This window comes from Cyprinus carpio, chromosome B19, assembly GCF_018340385.1.
Source record: "Cyprinus carpio isolate SPL01 chromosome B19, ASM1834038v1, whole genome shotgun sequence".
Lineage (NCBI taxonomy): Eukaryota > Metazoa > Chordata > Actinopteri > Cypriniformes > Cyprinidae > Cyprinus > Cyprinus carpio.
The window spans coordinates 1,995,924-2,023,081 of record NC_056615.1 but is presented as its reverse complement, the minus strand read 5'-3'; the positions used below and the strand labels follow the sequence as shown (position 1 = coordinate 2,023,081).

General features: G+C 36.5%; 2 protein-coding genes across 7 annotated transcripts; both read left to right on the top strand.

Annotated features, from left to right (window-relative positions):
* The first annotated feature begins 713 nt into the window (after nucleotides 1-713).
* Nucleotides 714-6,977, top strand: LOC122140643 (ubiquitin-conjugating enzyme E2 E1-like). 4 transcript variants are annotated; one of them, XR_006157232.1, is made up of 4 exons: nucleotides 714-1,106; nucleotides 2,821-3,052; nucleotides 3,645-3,731; nucleotides 6,003-6,977. XR_006157232.1 is itself a non-coding variant. In XM_042745039.1 (2 exons), the coding sequence occupies exons 1-2, from the start codon at nucleotides 914-916 to the stop codon at nucleotides 2,874-2,876; spliced, it is 249 nt and encodes an 82-aa protein (XP_042600973.1). In that variant the 5' UTR covers nucleotides 717-913; the 3' UTR covers nucleotides 2,877-3,052. The 4 variants fall into 4 exon arrangements, 1 of the variants encoding a protein (XP_042600973.1); XR_006157233.1 differs by having other exon boundaries at nucleotides 715-1,106; nucleotides 2,821-3,003; nucleotides 6,003-6,967; XR_006157231.1 differs by lacking the exon at nucleotides 6,003-6,977 and adding an exon at nucleotides 3,843-4,588 and having other exon boundaries at nucleotides 715-1,106; nucleotides 2,821-3,003.
* Nucleotides 6,978-9,005: 2,028 nt separating this feature from the next.
* Nucleotides 9,006-26,638, top strand: LOC109111428 (ubiquitin-conjugating enzyme E2 E1-like). 3 transcript variants are annotated; one of them, XM_042745034.1, is made up of 6 exons: nucleotides 9,006-9,044; nucleotides 9,600-9,763; nucleotides 11,688-11,738; nucleotides 17,372-17,504; nucleotides 21,210-21,357; nucleotides 26,165-26,638. In XM_042745034.1, the coding sequence occupies exons 2-6, from the start codon at nucleotides 9,606-9,608 to the stop codon at nucleotides 26,260-26,262; spliced, it is 588 nt and encodes a 195-aa protein (XP_042600968.1). In that variant the 5' UTR covers nucleotides 9,006-9,044; nucleotides 9,600-9,605; the 3' UTR covers nucleotides 26,263-26,638. The 3 variants fall into 3 exon arrangements, with proteins under 3 accessions (XP_042600968.1, XP_042600970.1, XP_042600969.1); XM_042745036.1 differs by lacking the exon at nucleotides 9,006-9,044 and adding an exon at nucleotides 9,068-9,166; XM_042745035.1 differs by lacking the exon at nucleotides 9,006-9,044 and adding an exon at nucleotides 9,182-9,453.
* The last annotated feature ends 520 nt before the right edge of the window (nucleotides 26,639-27,158 follow it).

The following is a 27,158-nucleotide window of genomic DNA, read 5'->3' as shown; positions in this document are numbered from 1 at the left end:
TTTGGCACTTATTGTATATCCAAAGCAATTTAAACTGAATTCAGATGATATATTTTAACATATTCTATGCTTATTCTGAGAAACTAGCCCATGTATCTTTTTTTATGCCATGCTCTACCAGCTGAACTTTAGGATTAATACGCAAATTCATTATGTTACATCCTCCTTTTGCTAGGAAATTAATGTTGGATTTTTTTAAGCCCTGTGAGACAACAAACCCTGCACTAAATTATATATTATCTTACCAGTCATAAAACCAGGATGAGAAGTATGTATTTTTATGTAGAAAAGCATTTAATTGGTTAATAGTTCAAATGGCATTAAACCAAAGATTTAGCATAATGACTCAAGACAAGAAGGGCAACACTTGTGTTATGAGTTTGGGCTCCTTGTTGGACTTTTAGTTTGTCATCCATTTAAACTGGGGGGAAAAATGAATCATTTAATTTACTATATTTTTTAAGGTAAGTGGTTGCAATCAATTTATTTCGGCTACATTTAAATAAACAAATTTAGTTGACTAACTTTGAACATTTTCTTTTTATTTAAATATAGCTAAAATGAAATGTTTGTAACCACTTACTTTAAAAAAAAATTATAATTTTTTTCAGTGAAGTTCCTGTTTCCTGTGATTCCTTCGCTGCATTTAATTGTTCTCACCTGTGTCTTGTTACTCTCATTAGTGTCTGTGTATTTAAGCCCTTGTGGTCTATCTGTGTTGTGTTTTGTTGGTTTATTCAGTTCTGTTCTCTGGTTTTTGTGTTTTGTTTGTTTTGCGATTATGTTAGCATGCATTTAGAGCAGACATGGGTTTGAGGACAAGGCTCACCACAGTCTATGCTAAACTTTTTAAAATGAATGGTTTTCATGATGTTATCTTGAGCAGACTTCTGGATCCTTTCATCACTCATTAATGCACATTCTAATGTTCAACTCTTGCTCTGTTCTGGTATGTCAGGTGACGTTTTGCATGATAATCTACCACTGCAACATCAACAGTCAGGGTGTGATCTGTCTGGACATCCTGAAGGACAACTGGAGCCCGGCGCTCACCATCTCCAAAGTGCTGCTGTCCATCTGCTCTCTCCTCACAGACTGTAACCCTGGTAAGTGGCTGGTGTGATCGAGCCGGTCGAGGGCTGGAGCTCCAGTGTTTGTCAGTATGCTGGAGCTCCACCTGTTTGACCGAGACAACAGCAAAGCAGTTACAGGTGTGAGCATCGATACAGCCGCCTCATGCTCATGTATGAAACTGCACACATCTTTGTGTTCATCTTGTGTCTGAGCTGAACATGTTTCTGAATAAATGTTGCACTTTAGATTTAGGGAATTAAATGGCTCTTAAAAATATTTAGATTTGAAATACAGTTAGCACGTTCGTCTACCTAGATGATTCTCTTGTTACAAAAGCTGTGGCTGAACGGCATAATGATGACTTCTGATTTACTGAGGTTTTATTCCTGAAGTGGTAGTGTTGCCTCTGTCACTGAGTTGTTAAATTTAGAACATTTTTGTAACATTGTGACCCATCTTCTGTCATGTTCATTGTTGTCTGTGAACTTGATGTACATTTAGGATCAAGAAACTAGTTTAAAATCTCAAACTCAATTGTTTCAGTTTCTCACAATGAGTAGGAAGTTCTAAATGATCAAGGTTAATTATTCCCAATTCAATAGTTACGTACTTTGAGCATAGGGTTTGCAGTGCTATTGCCATTTTTCAAGCCAAACCACTTGCTTTTCAGTCAGTAGTACTATTTGTTTCTAGTTTTTGTTTTTCAGATTATGTACTGATGTATATCTCAGTGGAGTTGTCTGTTATGTCTCTGAATGTGGACGCAGTGTTCATTTTCACTCCATTAATATGAGCAAGGTCATCGAGCTGCAGGAGACAAGCAATCATGCATTATTTTGCATATCTTAGTCTAATTATACCACAGATTCTCCAGTATTGTGGATCTCTGCTGCTAAATGAACTAGGTTTAGGCTGTAATTGCTAGGTGTCTCGGACCCTTTCCACAACTAGGGTACAAAATACAGCCTGCAAATTTAACATTTGTCCATGTTTTTCCACTCACTGCCTGTGACTCTTTAAAATATTCTGGGTGAGATGTGGCGTTTTCCTGCTTCGCATACAGTTTTGTTTTTATCAAGATATTATATTGAGGTTAAGAAATTGAGTGTAACGCATTATTGCTGTAATAACTGACTTATGTCTGTCTTGAGGTCAGTGTGAGGCCAAATGCCGCTGCAATGCCGACAAGCTATAAAATGCAAGTTTCTGTATTTGTATATTTTTGTAGGCAGTTAGAGGGTCATGAAGTTTGTGCAGTGGGCTTCTGAGTAAATGTTGCTTCTCTGTAGATGTAGGGAAAACCAGTTTGTTCAAATGGCAAACAGAGTGGGCTCTACAGTGTGTGTATATACAAACTCTAAAATTGTTGGAAAAATTATCAAGTTCCTATCCCTCTAACTGATGGGACTAGACTGTGTATATACCAGTTGTAGAATTGGTCATTCAGGATAAGTTTTTAATACTAGGGAAAGCTGCTCAAACGTTCTCTTTGCTAAATCCCTTTATCCACTTTAGCATGTTTTATTAGATTGTGGTGGTTTAACCAAGATTTTTTTTTTTCTCTCCCATGTTGTTCCCCTCTGACATCTGTAAGATCCAGCTCATTTTTATGCAGTGTTTCAGATTTTGAAGGTCCGCACTGTCCGTCTTCACGGCGGGAATGTTTCTATGGCAGGAAAACAATAGATCAGAACAGATAATGGTGTGAATGGGACCAAACTGCTAACACCTCTCTTCTCCTTACAGTTCATCATGTGGTAGAAAGCATCGACTCGCAGCTCCTGACTGACAGAGGAGCATGACCGCAAAGTGGACAACGCTACGCCAGAATCTGACCCACACCCTTTAGAGCAGGGGTGTCAAACTCAATTCCTGGAGTGCCAGAGTCCTGCAGAGTTTTCTTCCAACCCTGCTCCAGCACACGTGCATGTAGTTTTCATGTAGTAATAAGCCTGAAGGACTTGATTAGTTGGATCAGGTGTTTAATTAGGGTTGAATCTAAACTTTGCAGGGCTCTGGCCCTCCAGGAATTGAGTTTGACAGCCCTGCTTTAGAGCATATATAGAGCATATACCACACAATGTAGTGTGTGGACCAAAAAAAAAAAATTTAAAACAAATTTATTATTATTATTATTATTATTATTATTATTATTATTTTTTTTTTTTTTTTTAAATGTATTGTTTTTGGTCTGATTTCTGGATGCGGTGAAGTCAACGTTTTGGGTGAATTTCACAAAACCTGTTATGTTTGCCTTCTACTTCATACCAAAGCAATTAAAGTGTTTTTTTTTTTTTTTTTTTTTTTTTTTTTTTTTTTTTTTTTAGAAAACTTAAATTTTAGCCATTAAGTTTCTTTGTTTAAATTAACATTAGGCAAACTGCATTAGTGACTTAACCAAATAAATCTGGTTGTGCTTAATTGTAATTAAAATTGTGAACACACAACAACTAAATTATCCTAAAAATCTCTTTAGTTTAATGCGAAGTTTAATTTAAGAATGTTCCTTTGTAAGATGTGCGTCATTGAAGCAGACCTAATTTTTTTTTTTTTTTTTTTTTTTGACGTAGATGGCAGAAAATACACCTGCTCTTCTGATGAAATCCTGTTTGAGTTTGAATGAGGTTTGCTGCTCGCTGAACCAGAGACAGTTTATTGTAAGTGAACAGTTCATAATCTAATGAGCAACAGAATGGCTCAGTGTTTTTAGTGTTCGACTGCTATCAGTATTGATCAGCTTGTGTTATATTTGCTTGTTATTACCACAGCTGCTGCTTGTCTTCAGAAAATGAATGGTTCACCACACGGCTAACCAGACTTCTATTCTTGTGAATGCTGCTCTGTGGCTTGCTAATATTTTCCGTCCACCTTTCAATATGACAGACATCAAAACCACAGCACTACTGTTATGAGCAGCCTTATGAATGTTGCTCATGACCTCGTATATGTTCTGTAATATCACAATTACAGGAAAATTACACTGAACTTAAGACAGCATTATTTTTAATAAGGAGCATTTGTTTATTTACTTGCATTTGGTCACCGATCCAGATACTGATTATTTGCATCTCTCATCACCATTTCTTTTCAGTCAGTTATTATAGAACAAAAATCTTTTTTATTTTCTTAACATTTTGACGATTTTGTTAACACTTTATTATTTTTATTTTTTTAAATATTTTCTTACAGCCCTTATTTTTATTTTATTACAGTCTATACTTTTATGTTTTCACTGGCCTTGTCAAATTCCATATTTCAGATCCGTTTCTGGAAAAATCACTAAACTATTGTGTTTTACTTTTCCTGAAAATGACCCAAATACGCAAAGCTGTCTTTTCTCAATCTCTGTCATTTCTTCAAAACTGCCTCCGAAAGTAAATAAAGGCCTTAATAGAATAAAGAGAGAGGGGAAAAAAAAAAAACTTTAGAAATTAGACAAGAATTTAATACGGAAGAAATCCATTCAAATGTATTGCCTTTGCATAGCAATCCCAAACTTGTATTTCTTTTTCATTTCCAGACACCCAGAGACTATTGCTGTATTTATTTGAGAGTAACAAGACCGAGAGTCTGAACAGGGAGCTGTGTACACTTCAGTCCATCATTAAAGCATTATGAACACACTCATTAAATTAATCATGACGGCAGTGTAGAACTTTATAAACTTCATAGACAGGATCAGTGTTGGGAAAGTTGCTTTGGAAATGTAATAGGTTACAGATTACAGGTTACCCTGTTAAAAATGTAATAAGTAGTGTAATTATTTCAATTACTTCATTAATGTAACTGATTACATTTGATTACTTTTCTACATTTCTAACGAATGTTTTCTACTGTTAATCATTTTTAAACATTTAAATCAGGCAGGGTAACATTACAGTAGTACTCAACACTGATTACTGTCAAGAGTTTCACAATCTTTCACTTTAATTAAGATTATAATCATTTCATTTTAAAGCACAGCCACTTACTTTAAGATCGTTTTTATGTGAAATACAGATTTAAAATCATAAGATACAGTTTAATAACTATGATATTTATTTTTGAAATTAAATCTTTGCATTGCTACAAAAAAAAAAAAAAAAAAAAAAACAGGAAAAAAAAACATTTACTCTTAAAAATAAAGCACTTGCGTAAACCCATAGAATTCCAACAGTAATCGAATAAGCATGTGTCTTATTCTGTGTCCTAAACTCCTTAAACATTAGTGTCTCATATTTTGGAATTTGGGAAAGAAATCAGTGTGTGTGTGTGCTTGTTTATGCTACATTGTGGGGACCAGATGTCCCCATAAGGATAGCACAACCTGAAATTTTTTGACATTTTGGGAACCGTGATTAAAAAAAAAAAAAAAAAAAAAAAAGTTGTTTATCTGAAAGTGTAACAGTGCATACAGGTTTTCTGTAAGGGGTAGGTATAGGTGATAGAAAATATTGTTAGGTCAGTATAAAAGTAATAGAAGTCTATGGAAAGTGTCCACAACTCACAGAAACACACACACTCATGCGTGCACACACAAACATGTGTGTGTGTGTGTGTGTGACAATATTAAGATGTATCCCTTTGTAATCATTAACATTTTCATAAGTAACTAATTTAACTTTAACTTTTTTCTCAGTATCTGTCACAGATTACAGTTACATTTATTTTGGGTTACACTTTATTTTTAGGGTGTCCTTATTACAGTGTAATTATACATTTAAACACTGAGTAATATTAATTAACGACATGTACTTACTATATGGTTAGGGTTTAGCTCATTATACATAATTTATTGTTATTATAATAGTAAGTACATGTAACACGTGTAACAAGGACACCTTAAAATAACGTGTTACCTTATTTTGTATTCAGTGTTTAGTAAACTGTAAGTTTGCATTTAGATTGCATTATTTATCAGCGATGTGCACGTCTTCCCTTCTCTCCAGGGTCCACAGAATCAAAACAACAATTCTGAATGGAAAGGAAAGAGTTATGCATGTGAAGCATCAGTTGAGTGTTACACACAGTGATCGTCTGCAAGCAAGCAGCAGTCAAACTATCTGCCCACATCAATTAAACTCAGATCAGATTATTTTCTGCACGCTTCCCTGCATGCCACATGACACTCGACCTCAGAGCCTAAAGCAGACAGACAGGAAGTAGATTGGCTCACCTTCCTCTTTCTCTGCATGTGTGTTTCTGCAAAGACCTGAGGTGGAAGAACAGGGGGTTTCCTATTAAACAGGCCACATGAGGTGGGAGAGTCGTCATCTCATGAAAGAAGGAAGCAACTTGACCGCATTTTCAGTGTTGTTTACATCACACTCATGACCCTCTCTTCTTCTTATTACACCAGACAGGCAGATTTTTTTCCCACAGGCCTTCAATAAGCACTTCTCAAAAGACCAAAAATGAGTCGCAGGTGTCTTCTGATGGTCGTCAATGCCAGAGAAAAACAACAAACCTTATAATCATGCATTGGGGAGCAGAATAAATAGGCTTATAATCTTCCAGAAGGGAAGTAAAGCTCTTCCGTATCTGTTGTTGGTGGCACAGGCTGTGTCCAGATCTACAGCTTCACTGGTGGTCAGGATAAATCAGGGTTGTTTGAAACACATTGTGTTTTTGGGACCTGAATTATTGGCTGCTGGGAGCACGAAATCACTCATTCAAGAGACGGTTAGAAACCACAGTCGTTTTTCTTTTCAGCCTTCATTAAGAATTTTACGAATAGTTGGGCTTATTTCATTTTTTGGTAAGAAGAATACAATTCAGTTATAATTTTAAGGCTATTTTAGTTTCTTTTGGATGATAAGCAAGTACACTATTAAAAATAAAGGTGCTTAAAAGGTTCTTCACAGCGATCTCACAGAATAACCATCTCTTTCTTACCTTTTTATAATCTGAAGAACCTTCTTTCACCACAAAGAACCTTTTGTGAAACAGAAAGGTTCTTCAGATGTTAAAGGTTCTTCATGGAACCGAAGGTGAAGCACCTTTATTTTTAAGAGTGTATGGTACCGTGTTAAACAGTCACTTGATATGTTTTGAGGACATTTTTGAAAATGCAGTCCACTATGGATAGTGTATTCCTTAAAGTAGCTCAGAAAACAGATTCATTTATTTATTTATGGGAAAAGCCATCATGTTGTATCTAAAACTCTACACAAGTATGAAAGTGACCCATAATTCAGTACTTTATTTGTGTGTTTATGTGTCCTCCAATGTCTTTACAAGTTTTCTTGTTAGTGTGTAATTTATACTGTACGTGTTCATCCATTTCTAAAAACACTTGGCAAACAGCTTTTATGGCAAATCCATTGTGTACGTCACACAATATCATACGTGACCCTGAACCACAAAACCATAGGGGTAAATTTTTTTGAAGTTGAGATATATGCATCATCTGAAAGCTGGCTGATGTATGGTTGATGTCTTTGCATTGATGTTTGATTTGTTAGGAGGACAATATTTGGCCGAGATACAAGTATTTGAAAATCTGGAATCTGAGGGTGCAAAAAAATCTAAATACAGAGAAAATCGCTCGTTGTCCAAATGAAGTTCTTAGCAATGCATATTACTAATCAAAAATAAGTTTTGATATATTTACAGTAGAAAATTTACTAAATATTTTCATGGAACATGATCTTTACTTAATACCCTAATGATTTTTTGCCTTAAAAGGAAAAAATGGTCTTGTGGTCCAGGGTCACAGTGCATCAGTTATGCATAGAAAAGTCAGTGAATTTACGTGTGTATGTGAGATACAAGTTTTCTCTTGTCTTGTTTTTATCTCCCAGACTAGACCTTTATGTGGCATCTGTAACTTATTGCCTATATTTTGTTACTTTAATATTTTTGTTTCATTTTTATAGTCTTATCACATTATTATATTGTCAGCTGAGACTGACCACTGTAATTTAAGAGCCTGTAATAAGATTGTCACAAAAACAGTCGGTTTAAAGTCTCTCTCTCTCTCTCTCTCTCTCTCTCTCTCTCTCTGTGTGTGTGTGTGTGTGTGTGTGTGTGTGCGCTCGTGTTTTTGTGACATATCAGGACACAACTTTGTATAATGACATGGGTATGACACAGGTACAAGGAGAGGGTGACTTATGAGGACATAACCCATGTCCCCATTTTTCAAAATGCTTACAGAATAAACCATACAGAATGAGTTTTTTGAGAAAGTAAAAATGCACAAAGTTTCCTGTAAAGGGGTAGGGTTAGGTGTAGGGCAATAGCACATACAGTTTGTACAGTATAAAAACCATTATGCCTATGGGATGTCCCCACAATTCACAAAAACAAACGTGTGTGTGTGTGTGTGTGCGCGCTTGTGAAGACAGGGATCTGCTTTGCTTTTGTGTCAGAAAACTTAAGTTAGTCTTTTTCATCTTTATTTTCACTTTATTTTTTTCCACCCTAGTTATTAATTAGCTTAATTATTTAACATTACTGTATTGTATTGCATTTCACAGGTCTATGAAAACTCTAATAAGGTCTTTATACTTTATACTACTTTATAGACCTTAATTCAAACAGTACCTTTTTATTGTACACTAAGGTGCGAAAGTAATAATAATAAACCTTAAAAATGGCATGGTTTTGCACATGTACACTTAAATACACGCATAAATTAATTTAAACATAAAAAAATCTAAAGTATACTAAATAAAGTGTAAAAGTGTACTTGTAGTTTCCAAATAGAGTGCATAATCACATGAGAAGATAACTGTTAATTGGCAGTATATGAAGCATGTTGCTCCGCATGTGTCTGTTAACTGTCCACTGAGGCTCCAAGTCTTTAAGGAGCGATTATTTTGCTGATATTACGTGTTTGAGCGACGTTTGTGTATGCGCGCGCACCAGCATCAGCACTTCCGTGTGTGTGTGTGTGTGTGTTTTTTTTCTTCAGCATCAGCAGCACCACCACCACTACAGACACGCGCGTCCCGCGCGTCCACGGACACACACCGACACAAAGAGAGGTACACAAGCCTTCAAACCTTACAATATACCTCCTATTTCTATTCTGTTCCCCTCCGCGGTGCGTTAGGATGCCTTTGTTCTCGTCTGTACGCTAAGGCTCCGAAACATTTCTTCGTCGACGGTAAATGAAGACAACAACTGCGAGCCTACAAAGCTGACGACACATTTACCGTGTTTTTACCACGTCCCTTCACCGCGTTTGTGGGACGGAGTGAAGTTTGAGTTTGTTGGACGCGACACCGAGGCGTGTTTGTGCGCCACTTCCTGCGGTTTAATCTCTTGTCATTGAACGGATTCGCTTCGATCGGGATCAGCGTTACATTTGTGTAACGCATTGACGTTTAGAGCGGTTATTTCAAGCCGAAATGCGTAGAAATCACACGCCGTGTTGTTGATCTGCAGTTAAAGGTCAGATACATCGCTTGATACATCGCTTACATTGTTGCAACCTTTGCGTCGGAACAGCTGAACGGTGCTGCGTGCGTGCGTCGATATGTTACGTTCACACAGTGTTTCACATCAGCGGAGTGTGTTTGTGTGTGTTTTTCTGATAGATCGGGATGTCGGATGAGGACTCGCGCGCCAGCTCTAGTTCATCCTCCTCTTCCTCCTCTTCTTCCACCCATCAGCAGCAGGAGAAAGACACGCCTGGGAAAAAGAGAGACAGCAAAGCCAACATGAGCAAGACCTCCAAACTCCTCTCCACCAGCGCCAAGAGGTGAGGAGACACCGATCCCGAAATCATCTGAAGCTTAAAGGGATACTCCATACCAGAATGAAAATTTTGTCTTTAATCACTTACCCCCGTGTCGTTCCAAACCCGTAAAAGCTTCGTTCTTCTTCCCACAATTTAAGATGTTTTGGATGAAAACCTGGAGGCTTGTGACTGTCCCATAGACTGCCAAATAAATAACAGTGTCAAGGTCCATAAAAGGTATGAAAGTCGTCATCAGAATACTCCATCTGCCATCAGACGTGCAATCTGGGTTATATGAAGCGACTTGAACACTTTTTGTAAGCGAAGAATACAAAAATAATGACTTTAGTTAATAATTCATTTGTCAACGGTCTCCTCTGTGTCTCTCCATATCACCGCATGCTCTTCTGTATCATCCGTGCCACAAGGATGCTACAGGATGTTATTTATTTGGCAGTCTATGGGACAGTCTCAAGCCTCCAGGTTTTCATCCAAAATATCTTAAATTGTGTTTTGAAGATGAACGGCGCTTTTACGGGTTTGGAACGACATGGGGGTAAGTGATTAATGACCAAATTGTCATTTTGGGATGGAGTATCCCTTTAAGTACAGAGTAGACCCATTGAAGCCAATGGAGCTGTGATCAACTTTAGGCTTACGATGCTTTTGGGAAACGCAGCCCTGGGCCATGTCCCAAAGTCAGCAGCGGTTTTTGTATACAAAGAAACTGGATTCAGACAGAATTCAGTGGCACTGAAGCGCCGTCAGATGATTTAGCGAGACTTAAAGATAAGCAGATATTTAATGACTACAGTGATTGTTTCAAAATTCAAATGAAAGCTGTGATTAAGAAATTGAAGTGTTTTTGTTCTTATAACTGCTTCATCAGACAAGGACCAAACCGGTTTTGGGGTGGAGTAGGTATTAATGGTCCTTTTTATTTAAATGAATAAAAAAAAAAAATAAGAAAGGAAAGGAAAAAAACAACCTAAAAAGCCATAGTATATTGTAAAATCCACTTGAACTATTTGCAAAGAAAAAAAGTGCACTTAATTGTATGCCTGATATGTAAAAAAAAACAGCTCTGGAAATGTTTCTTGTTACATTCAATGAATTACACGATTTACTTTAAAGCCTACATTTTTAATTTGAAATTAAGAAATTTGCTTTGAAAAAAAAAAGGCTGAGTAGTTTGCATCACTGGATATAACAGTTGGCCGTTTAACATTTCCTTTGTAAACAGTTGACAGATACGAGATGTTTTGCTTCCTACTTCACACTTTTTCATTGTTAAAATTGAAGCGTCACACTGGAATTCATGCTTTGCTTCGGTTTACAGTAAATTGATTTGATTGGTCATCTCATTTATTTTGATATTAACGAGCACTATTAGCATGCTGAAGGAGACCAAACTAAAAAAAAAAACTTTTAAAATGTTTTTCATCCTAACAATACAGAGCTGTCCCCTAATACTGAGGGGAACAATGTGGCCTTATCTTATTATTGCTGGTTGCTAGCCTGCCATCAGATGGCATTTTTAACCTTTCATCAACCACAGAACAACAAACACACAGGATTGTGGGATATCCTGCATTCAAAGACTGACCAAATGAAGGCATATTAGTAGACAGGATGTTGCATTTGTAAACGCCTTCATGGCATACTGTTATCTTGTCAGACAGTGTTTTTTTCTTTATTTATTTTGAGGTTTCGGACAGCAGCTTTCACTTCAAAAGAGCTAAACTCCAGAAATCATATTCGATACGATCAAAAACACAACAAACGTGCTCTTCTAGAATAATTTGGTACCTAGAAATGCTGTTTAGGTAAGCGGCTTGCCCGGCTTTGAGACGGCTGTTACTCGATTCCGCAGTACTTTATCTAGATGTGTTTGTATGTCAGAGTTCAGAGATGTTCGTGGGAATCATGTGTCGTCTTCTTTCAGGATTCAGAAAGAGCTGGCTGACATCATGTTGGACCCGCCGCCGAACTGCAGGTGAGGAAATGCTTTGCAGCTCTTTGTCATTCTCTGCTTGCATTAGTCTCAGTGTTTGGATGTTAAAGAACCATAAAGAAACAAACTGAATGCGGGACCTCCTGCCTTCAGCGAGGTGCTGTCACATTAGAAATTTAGTGTGATTCACAGGCAAAAGTCAGTAGTGTAGCTAAGAATGAAGCACATCTCACACAGAAGTCCCTTTCAGCTTTCAGTGTTATTCTGCATTGTCCCTGTTAAATAAATAAATTCAGTTGGTGTTCTAGTGAAGCTTTCTCAGCAGCGAGGGAAAAGCGTGATAACTCTTATTATGTCTAAAATTAGAATATGTAGAAATCTTGTTGTGTAAGTCACCATGAGATGTGTGTGACTGGACCTCCTGACCGGCTCCAGAATGCCAGGATTTGATATGTTTGTGGGTTCCAGTTCTTAAGAAGTGTAAAAACACTTCATTTTGGCTGCAGCTGTCTTATTTACGCATATGTGCATGAATGTAAATCTGTGTTGTATGGTGATATTGATAAGATGTTGGCAGTGTTGAAAATGCAGGTGCTGTTGTAACGCTGATGGTTTGGGTAGTGCAGGGGGACTTCCCAGTGTTCTGATGCTAGTATGGATATGAATTGTCATTATCTGCAGCACACACAAGCTTCATTGCTGTAAAACAAAGACTTTTGCTCGTTTTGTTTCCTACAACGAACTGTAGGTGAATATCCAAAAATATATTTTTTCAGACGCTTTAAAAAGAAAAAATTGTTAATATTTCGGAGTGTGTGAGTGAACTGTCCAAATGAATCAAACTGATTCATGGATCTTTTTGCAAACCTGCTTGACCAAATTGGATCACAAGTGTGGTTTATTTATAATCAGACACTGCTAGTTCTGATTCTGACAGAAGCATGCACGCATTATAAATGACTGTGATTCTCAGGTCAGTATTCGATTATCTCCGGTGTCATATGAGGATTGATATTATTATAATATTATACTGGAACACAGCACCCTGCTGAAAAAAAACAAACAATAGAACCATCGCAGAAAATTCTAATGGTTTCCACTACAAATACCATTACATACCATTAACTTTTAATCATTAAAACTAGGGATGTATGATATTGGATTTTTATCCGTTATGCCGATATTTTTCAATTCATTTTGGCCGATAGCCGATAACGATATATTTTCTTATAATTTCCATTAAAACCAATACAAGTCCCATTATAAGCATTAAAACCATTACAAATTCTGTGATGGTGTCTAATGTTTTTTTTTTTTTTCCAGCAGGGGCAGTGTTTCACAGAGGTTTGTGATGCTGTAAAATCAACTGTTTAGTTTTTTTGATGTTTCAGTTCATGATTTTTACTCGACCAGCTCGCAATCTAAAAATAAATAAGCAAATAAATCAAATAGTTTGCTTAAAATAAAAATAAAAACACTCTTCTAATTGTCTCCTTACCATCAGAGAATTAATTTTCCTGTTTCATCAGCTGAAGTTTCTAAGAAGCACAGTAAACAACTGCATTTCATTGTTTCCATGGTTAGAAAGATCCCCTACAGAAACCCCTTTGAGTCATAGATGAAATCTGATCATTTTTGACTGGATTGTTTGTCTGTTATTTGAAATGTTTCCTTTGGTGGTTGGTGTGTATGTGAAGATTGCGGTGAGCCATCCTGATGTTGTGTATGGTTATTGATTGGCGTCATTGTGTCAGAACGTCCAGACCTCACTGATCTCATAAACCCAAACGAACGATGACAGATGCGAGGCTTTATCAGCTTCATGTCTCTACCCTCAGTGTAAAGTGTTACTTGTTTTTTTTTTTTTTTTGGTGAGCGTATCTGAAGGTAATTGTACTTGACTCAGAATTGCACAGCTGACAGACCTCGTCTTCAAAACCACTCGTCACCTTTAGCATCTGTTTATACACTTCAGCTCGTTCCTTCTCTCATGTGTCTGCATTTATGCAAGCATGTTTTTTTATCTTGAGGCGTTCGAGTCACATCTTTTCCCCTGCCATTGCTTTCTTCTCTCTTATCTTGATTTATTAGCAGTCTTTACTAAAGCCAAACATATGCTACACCACTAAGCCTTGTATTCGCTTTCGTATTTGAAGTCTTGAGCAAAGCAGTCCAACTACAGTGATGACACTCGACTAGTGCGCACACTTGTGAGATGCTGCAACAGATTTTGAATTCATTTGAAAATTGATATTTGCCTGATGGCCAAGCAAGTCTGTGGTGGTTTGGCTCTTGCTAGATGTCTGTTAGGATGTTCTGGGTGGTTCACTCAAGACCTGTTCACTCCAACACAACTCTTTTCCTCCAATCATTTTGATGAGTATTATTCTAAAGCATTTTAACAGTGTTTTGTGTGTTATCATCAGTGCTGAAGCTCTGCTTGCAGCTACACTCCTGCTGCACAGGATCACAAGTTACGCTCACACACTGTGAAGGCTGTGACCTGCTAATGTGGGCACAAAAATAAATATGCACTGCATGCGGTGTAAAACAAGTAATTTAACATGAAGCACAGTAGAATTTCAAAGTTTTTTGCTTGTAGAAAATGTCAAATTTTAATAAAAATAACACCAACAACAACAAAAAAACAAGTGATCGGACGGTTTGTGTTTGTACGCATATCTACAGTTGAAGATGGCTGATGGCCAATTTAACACTTACACACCATTGTTCAAAGGTTTGGGGTTGATGAGATTTTTTTGTTTTCAATGGCAATATTTTGAAATGTTATGTTTTATTATTACTTTATTGTGTATCAATCATTTAAAATAACTTTTATATTTTATATATAATTGTAATTTTCACTCCATTTTCATTACCATTTAATCTTTCTATTATGCTTTCAGGATTCTTTGATGAATAAAAAGTTTGAAAGATTTATTTGAAATGGAAATCTTTTGTAACATTTATAAGTGTTTTTTGATCAATTTAAAACATTCAAGTATTCATTTCTTTTTAAAAACCGTACTAACCACAAACATTTGAGCTGCAATATTATAAATCATGTTGTTTAAAAATGGTAATTAAAAAAATCAATTAACAGTCAATCTGATGGCAATGGACAAAAAACAAAGCAAATCCCACACACTACCAATCTTTGCAAAAACTATATAAAAAGTTTTATTGTAAACCTTTTTTGATACTTTTTGCAAAGATTGCTATTGTGTGGGATTTGCTGTTTTTCAATAATTAAAATAACTGAAATTCCCCCATTGCATTATTGTTTTCTAGAAGTGAGAAGTGAGAATGAAGTCTCTTATCATAGCTTCAGCTCCTCTGAAATGACTCTGAGTCTAATGTGCATTGTGAGCTGTTTATCTGGGCAGAAAAGACCCCTGTGTTACTGAACTGAATGGCAGTAGCAGCAGTGTGACGGACCCCTGACACATCCAAACACTGCATGTGTTCAGACAGTGCCTCCTGTGTGCGCTTGTATTCAGCTGTTGTGAAGCATAAATCCGGGTGGGAATGACACGGGTCGGTTTGATGCACTCATCTCATGGCTGTTACGCTCCGACGCTGACACAGGAAGGGCTCGTGTCAATCTTTGCTGCCAAGTACGGTCACCCAAGCGAGTTTGGTTTACGGGAAAAACTTGAGCCTAAGTTTGCCTCTCATTATTTTTAGGATATACAATTAGGTCAGATTATTTGTGCTGCTCTGAAAACACAGATGGGCAGCAGGTATGTTTGGCCAAATTTCATACAAGCAGTGAATGAAGTTCCTGCTGTGAAGTTTCAGATCCGTAATTTAACCTTTAAAAATACCACCGTCTTTCAACTGTGTTTTGCACCTGTGTTGATATTCTCTTTCTCTAAAAGCAAATTACTTGGTTCCCTCTGTTCTGTGCATGATTGTCTCCCAAAAGATATACTGTAAGCATATTCACACTGTTATATAGCAGCTCTGGTCTGAAACCAGACCAGTTACTGGCATTACTTTATTCCTGCAAACAAGTGCACTGCCTTTATATATATGAAAAAAAACGAAAAGAAGAAACAGAAGGGTTGGGAACCAGAAACCACCTGCATTCTTCCTCCAAAATGGATGAATACCATTTTCAAGAAGGGCTGCGAGTATGTTTTACTGGAAGTAAGGTTGTTGTGATATCAGCAGTGGAATTTCACAATTCTTTATTAGGCTGCTGTCACTTTAAGACCTAATGCACCCACTCAATATATTGACACACTTCAGATTCCTGATGGACAAGATCAAGTCCTGTCTTAGCATACATGTTTCTTCTTGTTTGGGAAGCCATTTTACATGGATATATGCAACAGTAGGAAAGAAGAGAGATGTTCTGCACGTTCATTATTGAATCAAGCAGACACAGTTAATCCACAGTATACACTTGTCAATATTTTTTTTTTTAGCTACCGCATTTTAACATTTTCTTGATGATTCTCAACTACACAGGACTTTTCTAGATTTTATGTTCTTGTCTGCAGTATTGGGGAAAGCAACTTTTAAATGTAATGCATTACGATATTGTAAGTGTTATGTTACTTTTGCATTACTTTTTCTCAACTAAAATGGGCTTGCTTGTTTGCTATTAATATAAAAAAGTAATTTTTGGCAAATGTAAAAGCCCTTTCACACCAAAAGTGAAATGAATAAGTCTCAGGCTGAAGAAAATGCAAATTCACATCTTTACAGTAGTAGGTGGTGAATACTGAATCAGTTTTTGTGCGTGTGAGATGAGTAAATGCACGTTCACATTTAGTCTAGATCTACAGTAACTTGTTTACACAGCGCACACAACTCCTCTGCACTTACTCATGATTTCTCTCAACATGAGCACAGGAGAGCTGTCAGTCAGTGCATGGAAAACAAACTCAGATATTTTCTTGTGAATTAAAAAGAAATGCATTACTTTACTAGTTAGCTGAAACAAGTAATCTGATTGCGTAACTTGCGTTACCCCCAGCACTGCTTGTCTGACAGTATGGAGGGCAGTAACAGTCATTTGAGGACACGAATCCTTTCACCTGACTGTTGTCTGCTGTGTAGTTCTTATCATCCAGCAGCTTGCTTCCTCTGTGTGTTTGTGTACGTGGTTCAAGCCAACGCTTTCAGAAATATTGCACTGATTCTCCACTCTGTCACACAGATCTGTGGATGATTTTGAGCTATTTCAGTCACATGAACTGGTTGGAGGTGTAACATTTAGTCAGTGGTTTACTGAAATCAACCTCAGTCTTATCAATGTGTGTGTGCATGGATGATGTCATTTACATTTTTGCTGTGAAATGATTATCTTAACAGCACTTCAAGACACATTTAATACTTGTTTAAAGGAAAAGTTAATCTAAAAATGAAATATTTCATAATTTACTTTTAGTTAAGTTGTATGAATCACCTGTATGAATTTCTTTGTTCTGATGAACACAAAAGATGATATGATACTGATAGAGGTTTAATTTTTTTTTAACTGTTCTTAACCGTGAAATCTTTTTATACCCTTTTATAAATAATTTATTGCCAGTGAGATTAGCTACACCTCTTTAAGTTACAAGGTCATATCGGGTTAAATAGAAATTTATCTTCTGCTGATGCAAATTAGTTTTGTGGTGTTTGTTCTGAGTAAAAATGATCCCCTCTGTTTTTGTTGTCAGTGCGGGTCCTAAAGGAGACAACATCTACGAGTGGAGGTCCACTATCCTGGGTCCTCCAGGTTCAGTGTATGAGGGAGGAGTGTTCTTCCTGGACATCGCTTTCACTCCGGACTACCCCTTCAAACCACCCAAGGTCAGAGCTCACTTTCTGATAGTCAGAGTTAGTGTGTGGGATGGACAGCCATATTCACTTAGAAACTACCATTCATAGGTTTGGGATCTGCAAGATTTATTTATATATTTTTTAAAGGGATTAAAACATTTATTAAGCAAGGAGACTTTAAATCAATCAAAAGTGACAGTTTGGACATTTAGAATGTTACGATTAAGATTCTATTTCAAATAAATGCCGTTCTTTTGAATGTTTAATTCATCTAAAAATACTGAAAATGTATTTTTTTCCACCAAAATATGGAGCAGCACAGCTGTTTTTGACATTGATAATAATAAGTGATGTTTCTTAAGTAGCAAATCAACAAGGATCATGCGACACTGAAGACTGGAGTAATGATGCTGAAAATCCAGCTTTGATCACAAGAATAAATTACACGTTAACATATATATTCACATAGAAAACAGCTGTTTTAAATTCTAATAATTATAATTTCACTTTTTCTATAATGACTACGATATCGATACTTTCATTTTTGGTACTTGCAGATGCCAATTATTGATACCTGTATTTTCATTGCTTTTGTCATTTTTAAAAATGTTGGGTAAAGAAATCGAAAGAATATGAATGGACTAATAGTTGGTCTAATTGGTAACACTTTGGTATAGGAACTAGTTCTCACTATTAACTAGTTGCTTGTTAGCATGCCTGTTATTAACATATTGGCTGTTTATTAGTACTTGTAAAGCACATATTCTGCACGGCCATATTCTACATCCCTTATCCTAAACTCAACTACCTTACTTACTACTCATAAGCGGCAAATTAGTAGTTTGAGGCAGAAGTCATAGTTAAAGGGATACTTCACCCCAAAATGAAAGTTTTGTCATTAATCACTTACCCCCATGTCGTTCCAAACCCATAAAAGCTGGGTTCGTCTTCGGAACACAATTTAAGATATTTTGGATGAAAAACAAAAATTATGACTTTATTCAATAATTCCTTTGTCAACAGTCTCCTCTGTGTCTCATGATATTATATTAAGATACACTGTATCATCCGCACCACAAGGATGTGCTGTTTCTACGTGTATTTAGCTTTGATTTGAAATAAAACACTGCATCCTTGTGGCGCGGATGACACAGAAGAGCATGCGATAATAAGAAAAAAAAAAGAGACTGTTGACAAAGGAATTATTGAATAAAGTCATTATTTTAGTTTTTTTCACTCACAAAAACCCTTACAAAAACTGTTCCCGTCACATCATAAAACCCAGATTGCACGTCTGATGGCAGATGGAGTATTCTGACAATGACTTTCATACCTTTTATGGACCTTGACACTGTTATTTATTTGTCAGTCTATGGGACAGTCACAAGCCTCCAGGTTTTCATCCAAAATATCTTAAATTGTGTTCCGAAGACGAACCGAGCTTTTACAGGTTTGGAATGACATGGGGGTAAGTGATTAATGACAAAATTTTCATTTTGGGCTGGAGTATCCCTTTAATGGTTTAAAGAAAAATCGGAAAATCGGACCTCAAAATAAAATGTGACCATCTAATTTGTTTAGCAAAGTTCTTTACACTCTTCATTATGCGTGGTAAAATGCACAAGCTTCTGTTACTTTCACTGTTCATTCTGTTATGATTCAAATAATTTTACAGCACACAACACAGGTTCAGTATAGGGCCGATACTGAATATACTACATACCAGGTGTGGCACACCGATTGCCCTGTTCGTGCAACAGCAGACAGAAATATTTATAAATATAATGACAGTTAACAATAGTGAGTATAAAAGCTTTGTATCATGTCTTTTAAGAACTGAAATACTATGAGATGGGTAGTTTTGACTCTAAATGCTGATTGAATGAGCCCTGTTGAAAGCTGCTGTCAAATGCATATAAACACACACCTAAACTACACATTCAGTATCTTTTGTCGCCTTGCGTAAAGGTATTACACTCCAGGACAGACTCATTATGAATACCTGCTCTCTCTTTTCTATACCGGAGTGACTCACTCTCAAAATTAGGTTTTGACTTGTAATCTTTCAGATTTCAGATCAGATTACTTATTATAAAATGGTTCAACCACCAAATTAATGAATTATATATATATATATATATATATATATATATATATATATATATATGTATATATATATATATATATATATATATATATATATATATATATATATATATATATATATATATATATATATAAATAATAATAATATTGTAATAAGATAAGCTGAGGCTTTTCAGTGTTCACTTGAGTTGTCTTTCAGTGTCTGTTTGATATTGTAAAATAGGCTAGATAGTAGATAATCTGTCCATGACAGACAAGAAACGGGGCTGTAAAGAAGAAAGTGAGGAGTTGTGCAAACTTTATGATAAGAAAAGCCTCTGGTTTAGGACCGGACGAGCATAGAGCAATCGGTTTGCCAATAAACAAGGTGAAATAAGAGTAACTAACTACAACCACAAAGACTACCTCAACATCTGTGTTAATGGACACAAGAGCTTTTTAAAGGATAGTTCACCCAAAAATGAAAATTCTGTCATTAATTACTTACCCTTATGTCGGTCCAAACCTGTAAGACCGTCGTTCATCCTCTGAACACAAATTAAGATATGTTTGATGAGATCTGAGAGCTCTCTGATCTTCTGTAGACAGCAAGGATCGTAACACGATCAAGGTCCGGAAATGTGGCAAGGAGATCGGTAAAATAATCCATTCAACCTTAATTCTACGAAGCTACAAGAATACTTTTTTTTGCACAAAGAAAACAAAAATAATGACTTTATTCAACGATTCTTCTTCTCCACGTCACCCTATAGGGCCATTTTGGAGAGTATCACATACGTAAACAACGTATGCAACGTATGTTCGTGGATACATTGTTTACGTTCAGATCAAAGCGTAAACGTTGTAAACGGTGTGTCCGCGTATGGTGCGGGTGACACAGAACAGCATATGTTGTTTACGTATATTTTAGGATTAAATTTTTAAGACAAGCTAATACACTCAGTGGCCATCTTTGAAACGCCTCTCGGGCATCCAAGTGCAGCTCCGATCTCTTTGAATGGGGAAACATCCAATTCTCCAAAACTGTTCACTAAGTTTAGGATTAAATTTCATATTTGAAATCACCAAATAAATCTAATAGCAACTGTGTCATAAATGTTGCTATTTTTGCTCAAAAAGCACCCAGTGCGCATGCACAGTCCTGAGTGCACGTCTCAGAGTGCTGACTGTTTCTATAGCAACCGTGACTTCTAACGGCAGCTGCAGTGACGCGCTGACTTTACCGATTAGCGATTGGCTCCTTCATTCAGAAGGCGGGGCTTCCTGCGATTGAGTGGCCATATTGAGCATTGCATTTTTTCCCATTCAAAACTATATGAGTGACACGTCTTGGGTATTCTATAGTGATACGCTCCAAAATGCACTATAGGGTGACGCAGAGGAGACGAATTGTTGAATAAAATCGTTATTTTTGTTTTTGCACACAAAAAGAATTCTCATAGCTCCGTAAAATTACGGTTTAACCACTGATGTCACGGATTATTTTAACAATGTCCTTGCTACGTTTCTGAGCCTTGATCGAGGACCAGAAAGCTCCCGAAATTCATTTTTTTTGTGCTCCGAAGATGAACAAAGGTCTTACGATCTCTTTAAGATTCTCCTAATGACTCTTGCTCCGTTGTGTGTCAGGTGACGTTTCGCACGAGAATCTACCACTGCAACATCAACAGTCAGGGTGTGATCTGTCTGGACATCCTGAAGGACAACTGGAGCCCGGCGCTCACCATCTCCAAAGTGCTGCTGTCCATCTGCTCTCTCCTCACAGACTGTAACCCTGGTAAGTGGCTGGTGTGATCGAGCCGGTCGAGGGCTGGAGCTCCAGTGTTTGTCAGTATGCTGGAGCTCCACCTGTTTGACCGAGACGACAGCAAAGCAGTTACAGGTGTGAGCATTGATACAGCCGCTTCATGCTCATGTATGAAACTGCACACATCTTTGTTCATCTCGTGTCTGAGCTATTTGAATTCCTTGTATGGAAAATGGTCGTAAAAAGGCGATGATTTTCTCGCAGACTGAGCCCTGAATGCATGTGCTTACTGTTTTTGCAGAAAATACGATACGTTTATTCTAGTGCATTTTTGTTTTAAAGTGCCCCTATTATGCAAGGTCAAAAAAAAAAAAAAGACCAACAAGTGGGCGGGCAATATGCTAATGTTTCATGTTGATGACTTGGGATTAATTTTAAAAACGACTTGTTTCAATGATTTAGAGTCGACTCTTTCTTTTGAGAGACAATAACTTTATGCACGGTGCACTTTCAGATTTAAAACTTTGCAGGATGATTTCATTCACTTAGAGCTGTGTTACACACTGCATGAAAGGTAATTTTCAAACATCCATAATAGGGGCATTATAAAACGCATAACTTTTGTTAGGGCTATCGTTTACACTAGGCTTTTGGAAACATTGCAGACACCATTTTAGTTTGAAAACTCTGGGGTTGCATTTCAGTGTAAACGGACCAAAACAGAGACTTTTGAAAACGATGACGAGGCTGCCCACATTAGGTCTACGTATCCTTGATGACAATGTAAACAATAACATCCTGCTCATTGTTGTACCCATAGATATGTATAGTTAGGGCGGTCACGATATTAGATTTTTCATATCACGGTTATTGTGGCCATAATAATTCACGGTATCGATATATCGTGATATCTATAGAATCCTTGGGTGGGGGGGGGGGGGGGGGGTATAAGTCAAATAATTTTTTACTTTGTCTATTGAGTTTTTCTTTTTCACCCAACGAGCATAAGGATACTGATAAACGCAGGGCACAAGACTCTGGCTTACTCCGTCTTCTTTGACGCTCCTATGAAATAACAAGAGAGAAAATACTGTCAAGTTCAACAGTATGATGAATAAATATTAATGATAACACTTTACGATAAGATGTCATTTGTTAACATGAATGTATTAACTAACATGAATGAACAATGAACAATACATTTATTAAACAATTTATTAATCCTTGTTTATGTTAATAAAAAGAGTGTCATTCATTGTGCATGTTAGTTCACAGTGCATTAATGTTTACAAACACAACTTGTGATTTTAATAATGCATAAGTAAATGCTGAAATAAACACGAACTAAGATGAATAAATGCTGTGGAAATATTGTTAAATATTATTTATGTTATTTATATATGTTAGCTAATGTAATTAACTAATGTTAACTAATGAACCTTATTGAAGAATGACCGCAGATGAGGCATTAAGTGCACGGCACTACGACCAACTTAACATTTGACAGAGTTTAATGTATCAATGTGGCCGCTCAGTTTTTCAAGATCAGTTTTAATCATGTAACTGTTAATAGATTTGAACAAAGAAATAAAGTGTTACTACGCAAAGGCCGTATTGATTGCAAAAACAAAAATAAGACGAGTAAAGAAAACTATATACTAAATACTTATTAAAATAATCACCTTTTACTTAAATATATAAACACAGAAAACCGTTGTTAACAGGTTAATATAACGTTTCCCATTCTATGACTAGTAAAATAATGATAAAACTTACTCTGACCAACATGGCTATCCTCGCTGTGAGCGCTGCATCTTCTTCTTGTGTGACAGGTGTCAGCGTTAATGCACAATACTGCCACCTAGGAGCTCAACCAGGTACTGGCGATGGAGTATTTACCTGTGGTGTTATCTGTTCATTTTAGAGAGCTAATTGAATTGAGAACTGTTCATTTTAAATATTAATACCGATATATTGTCACACACTAAATTAACACGATATCGATAACTGTTGCTTTGAATATCACGGTTATCATCAATACCGGTATATTGCGACACCCCTAATAGGTAGATGCCCCATTCAACCGCTCCAAGACACGTAGACGCGTCCGTAATCTTAATAGTAGGGAATCTACCCATACATATCTATGTTTGTACCTGCATGAATGGTCGGAGATTGTTTTGAAATGCAGTGAACATTTACATTTATGCATTTAGCAGACTCTTTTATCCAAAGTGACGTACAGTGCATTCAGGCTAACAATTTTTACCTAACATGTGTTCCCTGGGAATCGAACCCACAACCTTCTGCTCTGCTAACGCAATGCTCTACCACTGAGCCACAGGAACACACAGTGAAAGCGCAAGTCACATTTACCTCAGAAAAAAACATACTCGTGACGATAAACTCATTAGTCAGCTAGAAAAATAAACTCTAGAGAAGAGAATTTTGCTAAATATATGCACCTTATAGCATATTCATTATTTTTTTACTGTTCTTTAATATTTAATTTCTTTGAAAAAAAAAAAAATATTTATCTTTCAAAAAATGAATTGGATTAGAAATATAATTATGTAATTTAAAGCTACAGTTAGTAACTTACATATGATATTATAACAACTTTGTAAGTGTAATTTAAGTGTTTGTGTATAATTTTAACCTTAAATATGATAGTAATGTAGTATCAACTGACTCTAATGTATATTTTACAGGATTAGTTGAGAGATTTTTTTTTTCCTAGAGAAAATTTGCCATTTACTGTACCTGATATACATCTAAAATAATCAGTATTAAATCTGAATCGAATCGCAAGCTTGTGAAGCATAATTTAATTGAATAGTTAAATGTGTCAAAACCCTGTCCTAGCCATCACACACTTACCCATTTTGTAAAGTCACAGAGGAAAATCTGAGCAAAAGTTTCAAAAAAAGTTAAACACTCAAAAATCTGAACAAAAGTCATGCGGTGTATTCCAGCCTTAAATCACATCAATGTAAAATACTACTAAATGAAATGTTTGCAAACAAGGTTTTTTTTTTTTTTTTTTTTTTTTGTTTTTTTTTAGTTCGCCTTACTCCACAACAAATGCTTTAAATTTAATAGTATTCTGAACAGAACAGGAATGAAAGATATTTGCATAAAATGGATTATCCTGGCATTAATTTTAAACTACATTCATTAAAAAAAAAACAAGCAAGCCTAAACCAATTTAGTGAAAGTGAAAGTACTGTTTTGTGGGAAGTGCGCTATCAAATGAAACTTGGCCTCACGTACCTCTTTGGTTTGGCACAGATCAACATTTTGCACGCTTTGCATGTTTCGCATGCTTGACTGTAATCACATTATGTAAGTCACAGCATGGTTCACGTGAGAAAGAAATGCTTATATTCTGGAAAATACATTTCATTCATTGCTGAAAGGGTTGCTTCAAATTGAATATATATTTCTTATGGATATTCACCCAAAAGGGTTTTAGTGATTATCATTGCAGTATTGTGCATTTAACTTAGAAACAGTGCTAGTGCTACTGGAATCAGCTGTGAGTGTTAGCTGAGCTGCTTCTTATTTTCTTATGTTGCACATAGGCATAAAGTAAACTAAGTATACAGCTGAACAAAGCCTTGGGAGTATACGCCAGAGTATGTGAGCGGAGTGGAGCGGCAACAATTTCCGCTCCGAGCATTTAATAATCACTCCGCTCCCGCTCCACTCCGCGCTCATTGATACCAGAAACACCGCTCAGCCTTCGCTCCGTGGCTAAAGTATTTCAGTATGTTTGAAATATTGTGTTCATAACGTAGCCTATATTAAAATAAAAAATAAAATAACAGGAGAGTTTCAAAGTGGCTTAGGCTATTGTGTGCTTTTTTTTTTCCTAGCACATGCCAAACTAATAACATGGTTGTCAGCATTAAAAGGTATAATAGCTGCTTTCTGCTGTGCAAATTTTGTTTGTGATGAAAATAACAGTTTACATTTTCGTCAGTTATTTTATCTACAGATCGATGCATTTCTTACATATTTCTGCTCATTCAAAATCAGATACAGATGAAATAGAACTCTAAGATTACATTTGTTCGAATGCATTATTGCGAAAGTGATTGTGTGTGAATGTGCTGTACCTGTTTAAATCATGCTTTAACCCGAAAATATTCAGTAAAAGGAAGATAAACTCCTTGAGAACTAGCCTATAACTTCCCGCTCGGTTATTGCCGTCATTATAATCTTCTGATTTGAGAGATCCATCTGTATCAAGCTATAGCTAAATATGTTTAACGTGAATTCTTGCTAAATGTGCAGTTATATTACGGGCCGTTGGCATGAATTGTACTCGTGGTGGAGCGCTCTTGGAGCGAGAGAAAACCACGACGCTACGACGTTTTAAAAAAAACCGCTCCTCGCACCAGTTAATATCACACCACTCCGCTCACATACTCTGGTAAACGCTATTTGATCAATTGCTCCATCAGACGATTTCTCAGCTTGTCTCTTTCTCTCTTGGAATTATAACAATAATAAAAAAAAAATCGGGGCGGGGCTAAACAGGCAGCGATGTAGAAGCAGGCCTTGATCCTCTTCTGTGGAGGCGGAGCTTATCCACACTATTACATCATAGAGTAGAACATTTCACCAGCTGTGGTTTTGGCAGACTGCCTTCAATAAAAGCTGTATTTTGAGTAACAACAAAGTTCTAAATTCTGAAACTTACAGGATGTTTTTATAGTACAGTGACTAGTGAAAAGAATTTTGTTTTCTTAGTTCATGAACGCTTTAACATTGTGTCTGTGTTGACTGTAAATAGCAGCTGATTGTGTTTTTAACCTGTCTTCTTCTGCAGCTGATCCTCTAGTAGGAAGCATCGCCACGCAGTACACAACCAACAGACCTGAGCACGACAGGATAGCCAAACAGTGGACCAAACGCTATGCCACATAATTCCTCCGGCCGCCGCTGCCGGACGTCTGTGGGGTGGGGTGGGGTGGGGAGGAGCTTTGGGAGGAAATGGGGGGATGGGGATCCATAGGGTAGAGATACAGCGTGAATTTTATGATGGAATTTAAATTCCCATTTCAATTGTTTTCTTTCCCTGCATATTTTTTGTTGTTGTTGTGTTTGTTTCCTTTGGCTCAAGTAGCATCATGATTTGACAAAAATGGATCTTAATGTGTGTTTTCTTTGCCTTCCTGTTGTAAATTGGTTTTATTTGGAGCTTCCTCATTCTTGTCAAATGAAGTCACAGCATGAGCCTATGGCAGGATTGTCCCATGTATGTATTTCCCCACCAATATTAAAGTTGACGTTGTTGTACAGAGTCCAGAGTATCTTTCAGTGCAAGCATTCAGAGGGAAACACTGATGTTATATTTCTGGTAAAAGCCTGTCAGGAACATCTGAAGAAAATATATTACGGACATCGCTTTGTGAAATCACATTCTCATTACAGTAATGCAAATAAAAAATTAAGAATGTATATATCACAGTAGTATTTGTTTTGCTGTTTTAATTTATGCTGGTTATAACAAGAACGAGATTTCTTATTGTAAGGAGAATTGCAGTGAAGGTGTGTTCATTTGTTGTCATGAAAATCATGACGCAGTGGTTCTGAAGTAGACAGAATATTAGTTGATTTCTTTTGATTTTGGAATAAAATATGACCAGATTTGTGAAAAAAAATTACAAACTGGTGTTATGTTGACAAGGATGGTGAATAGTTAATTAATCTTATGTTGCAGAAGACTCCTGCCTAGTATTACAGCATGTTGCTGTAAAATATTGATAGCAGCAAACAGAAATAACATTTCACATGTCAATAGTCTATCCAGCCGATAAACA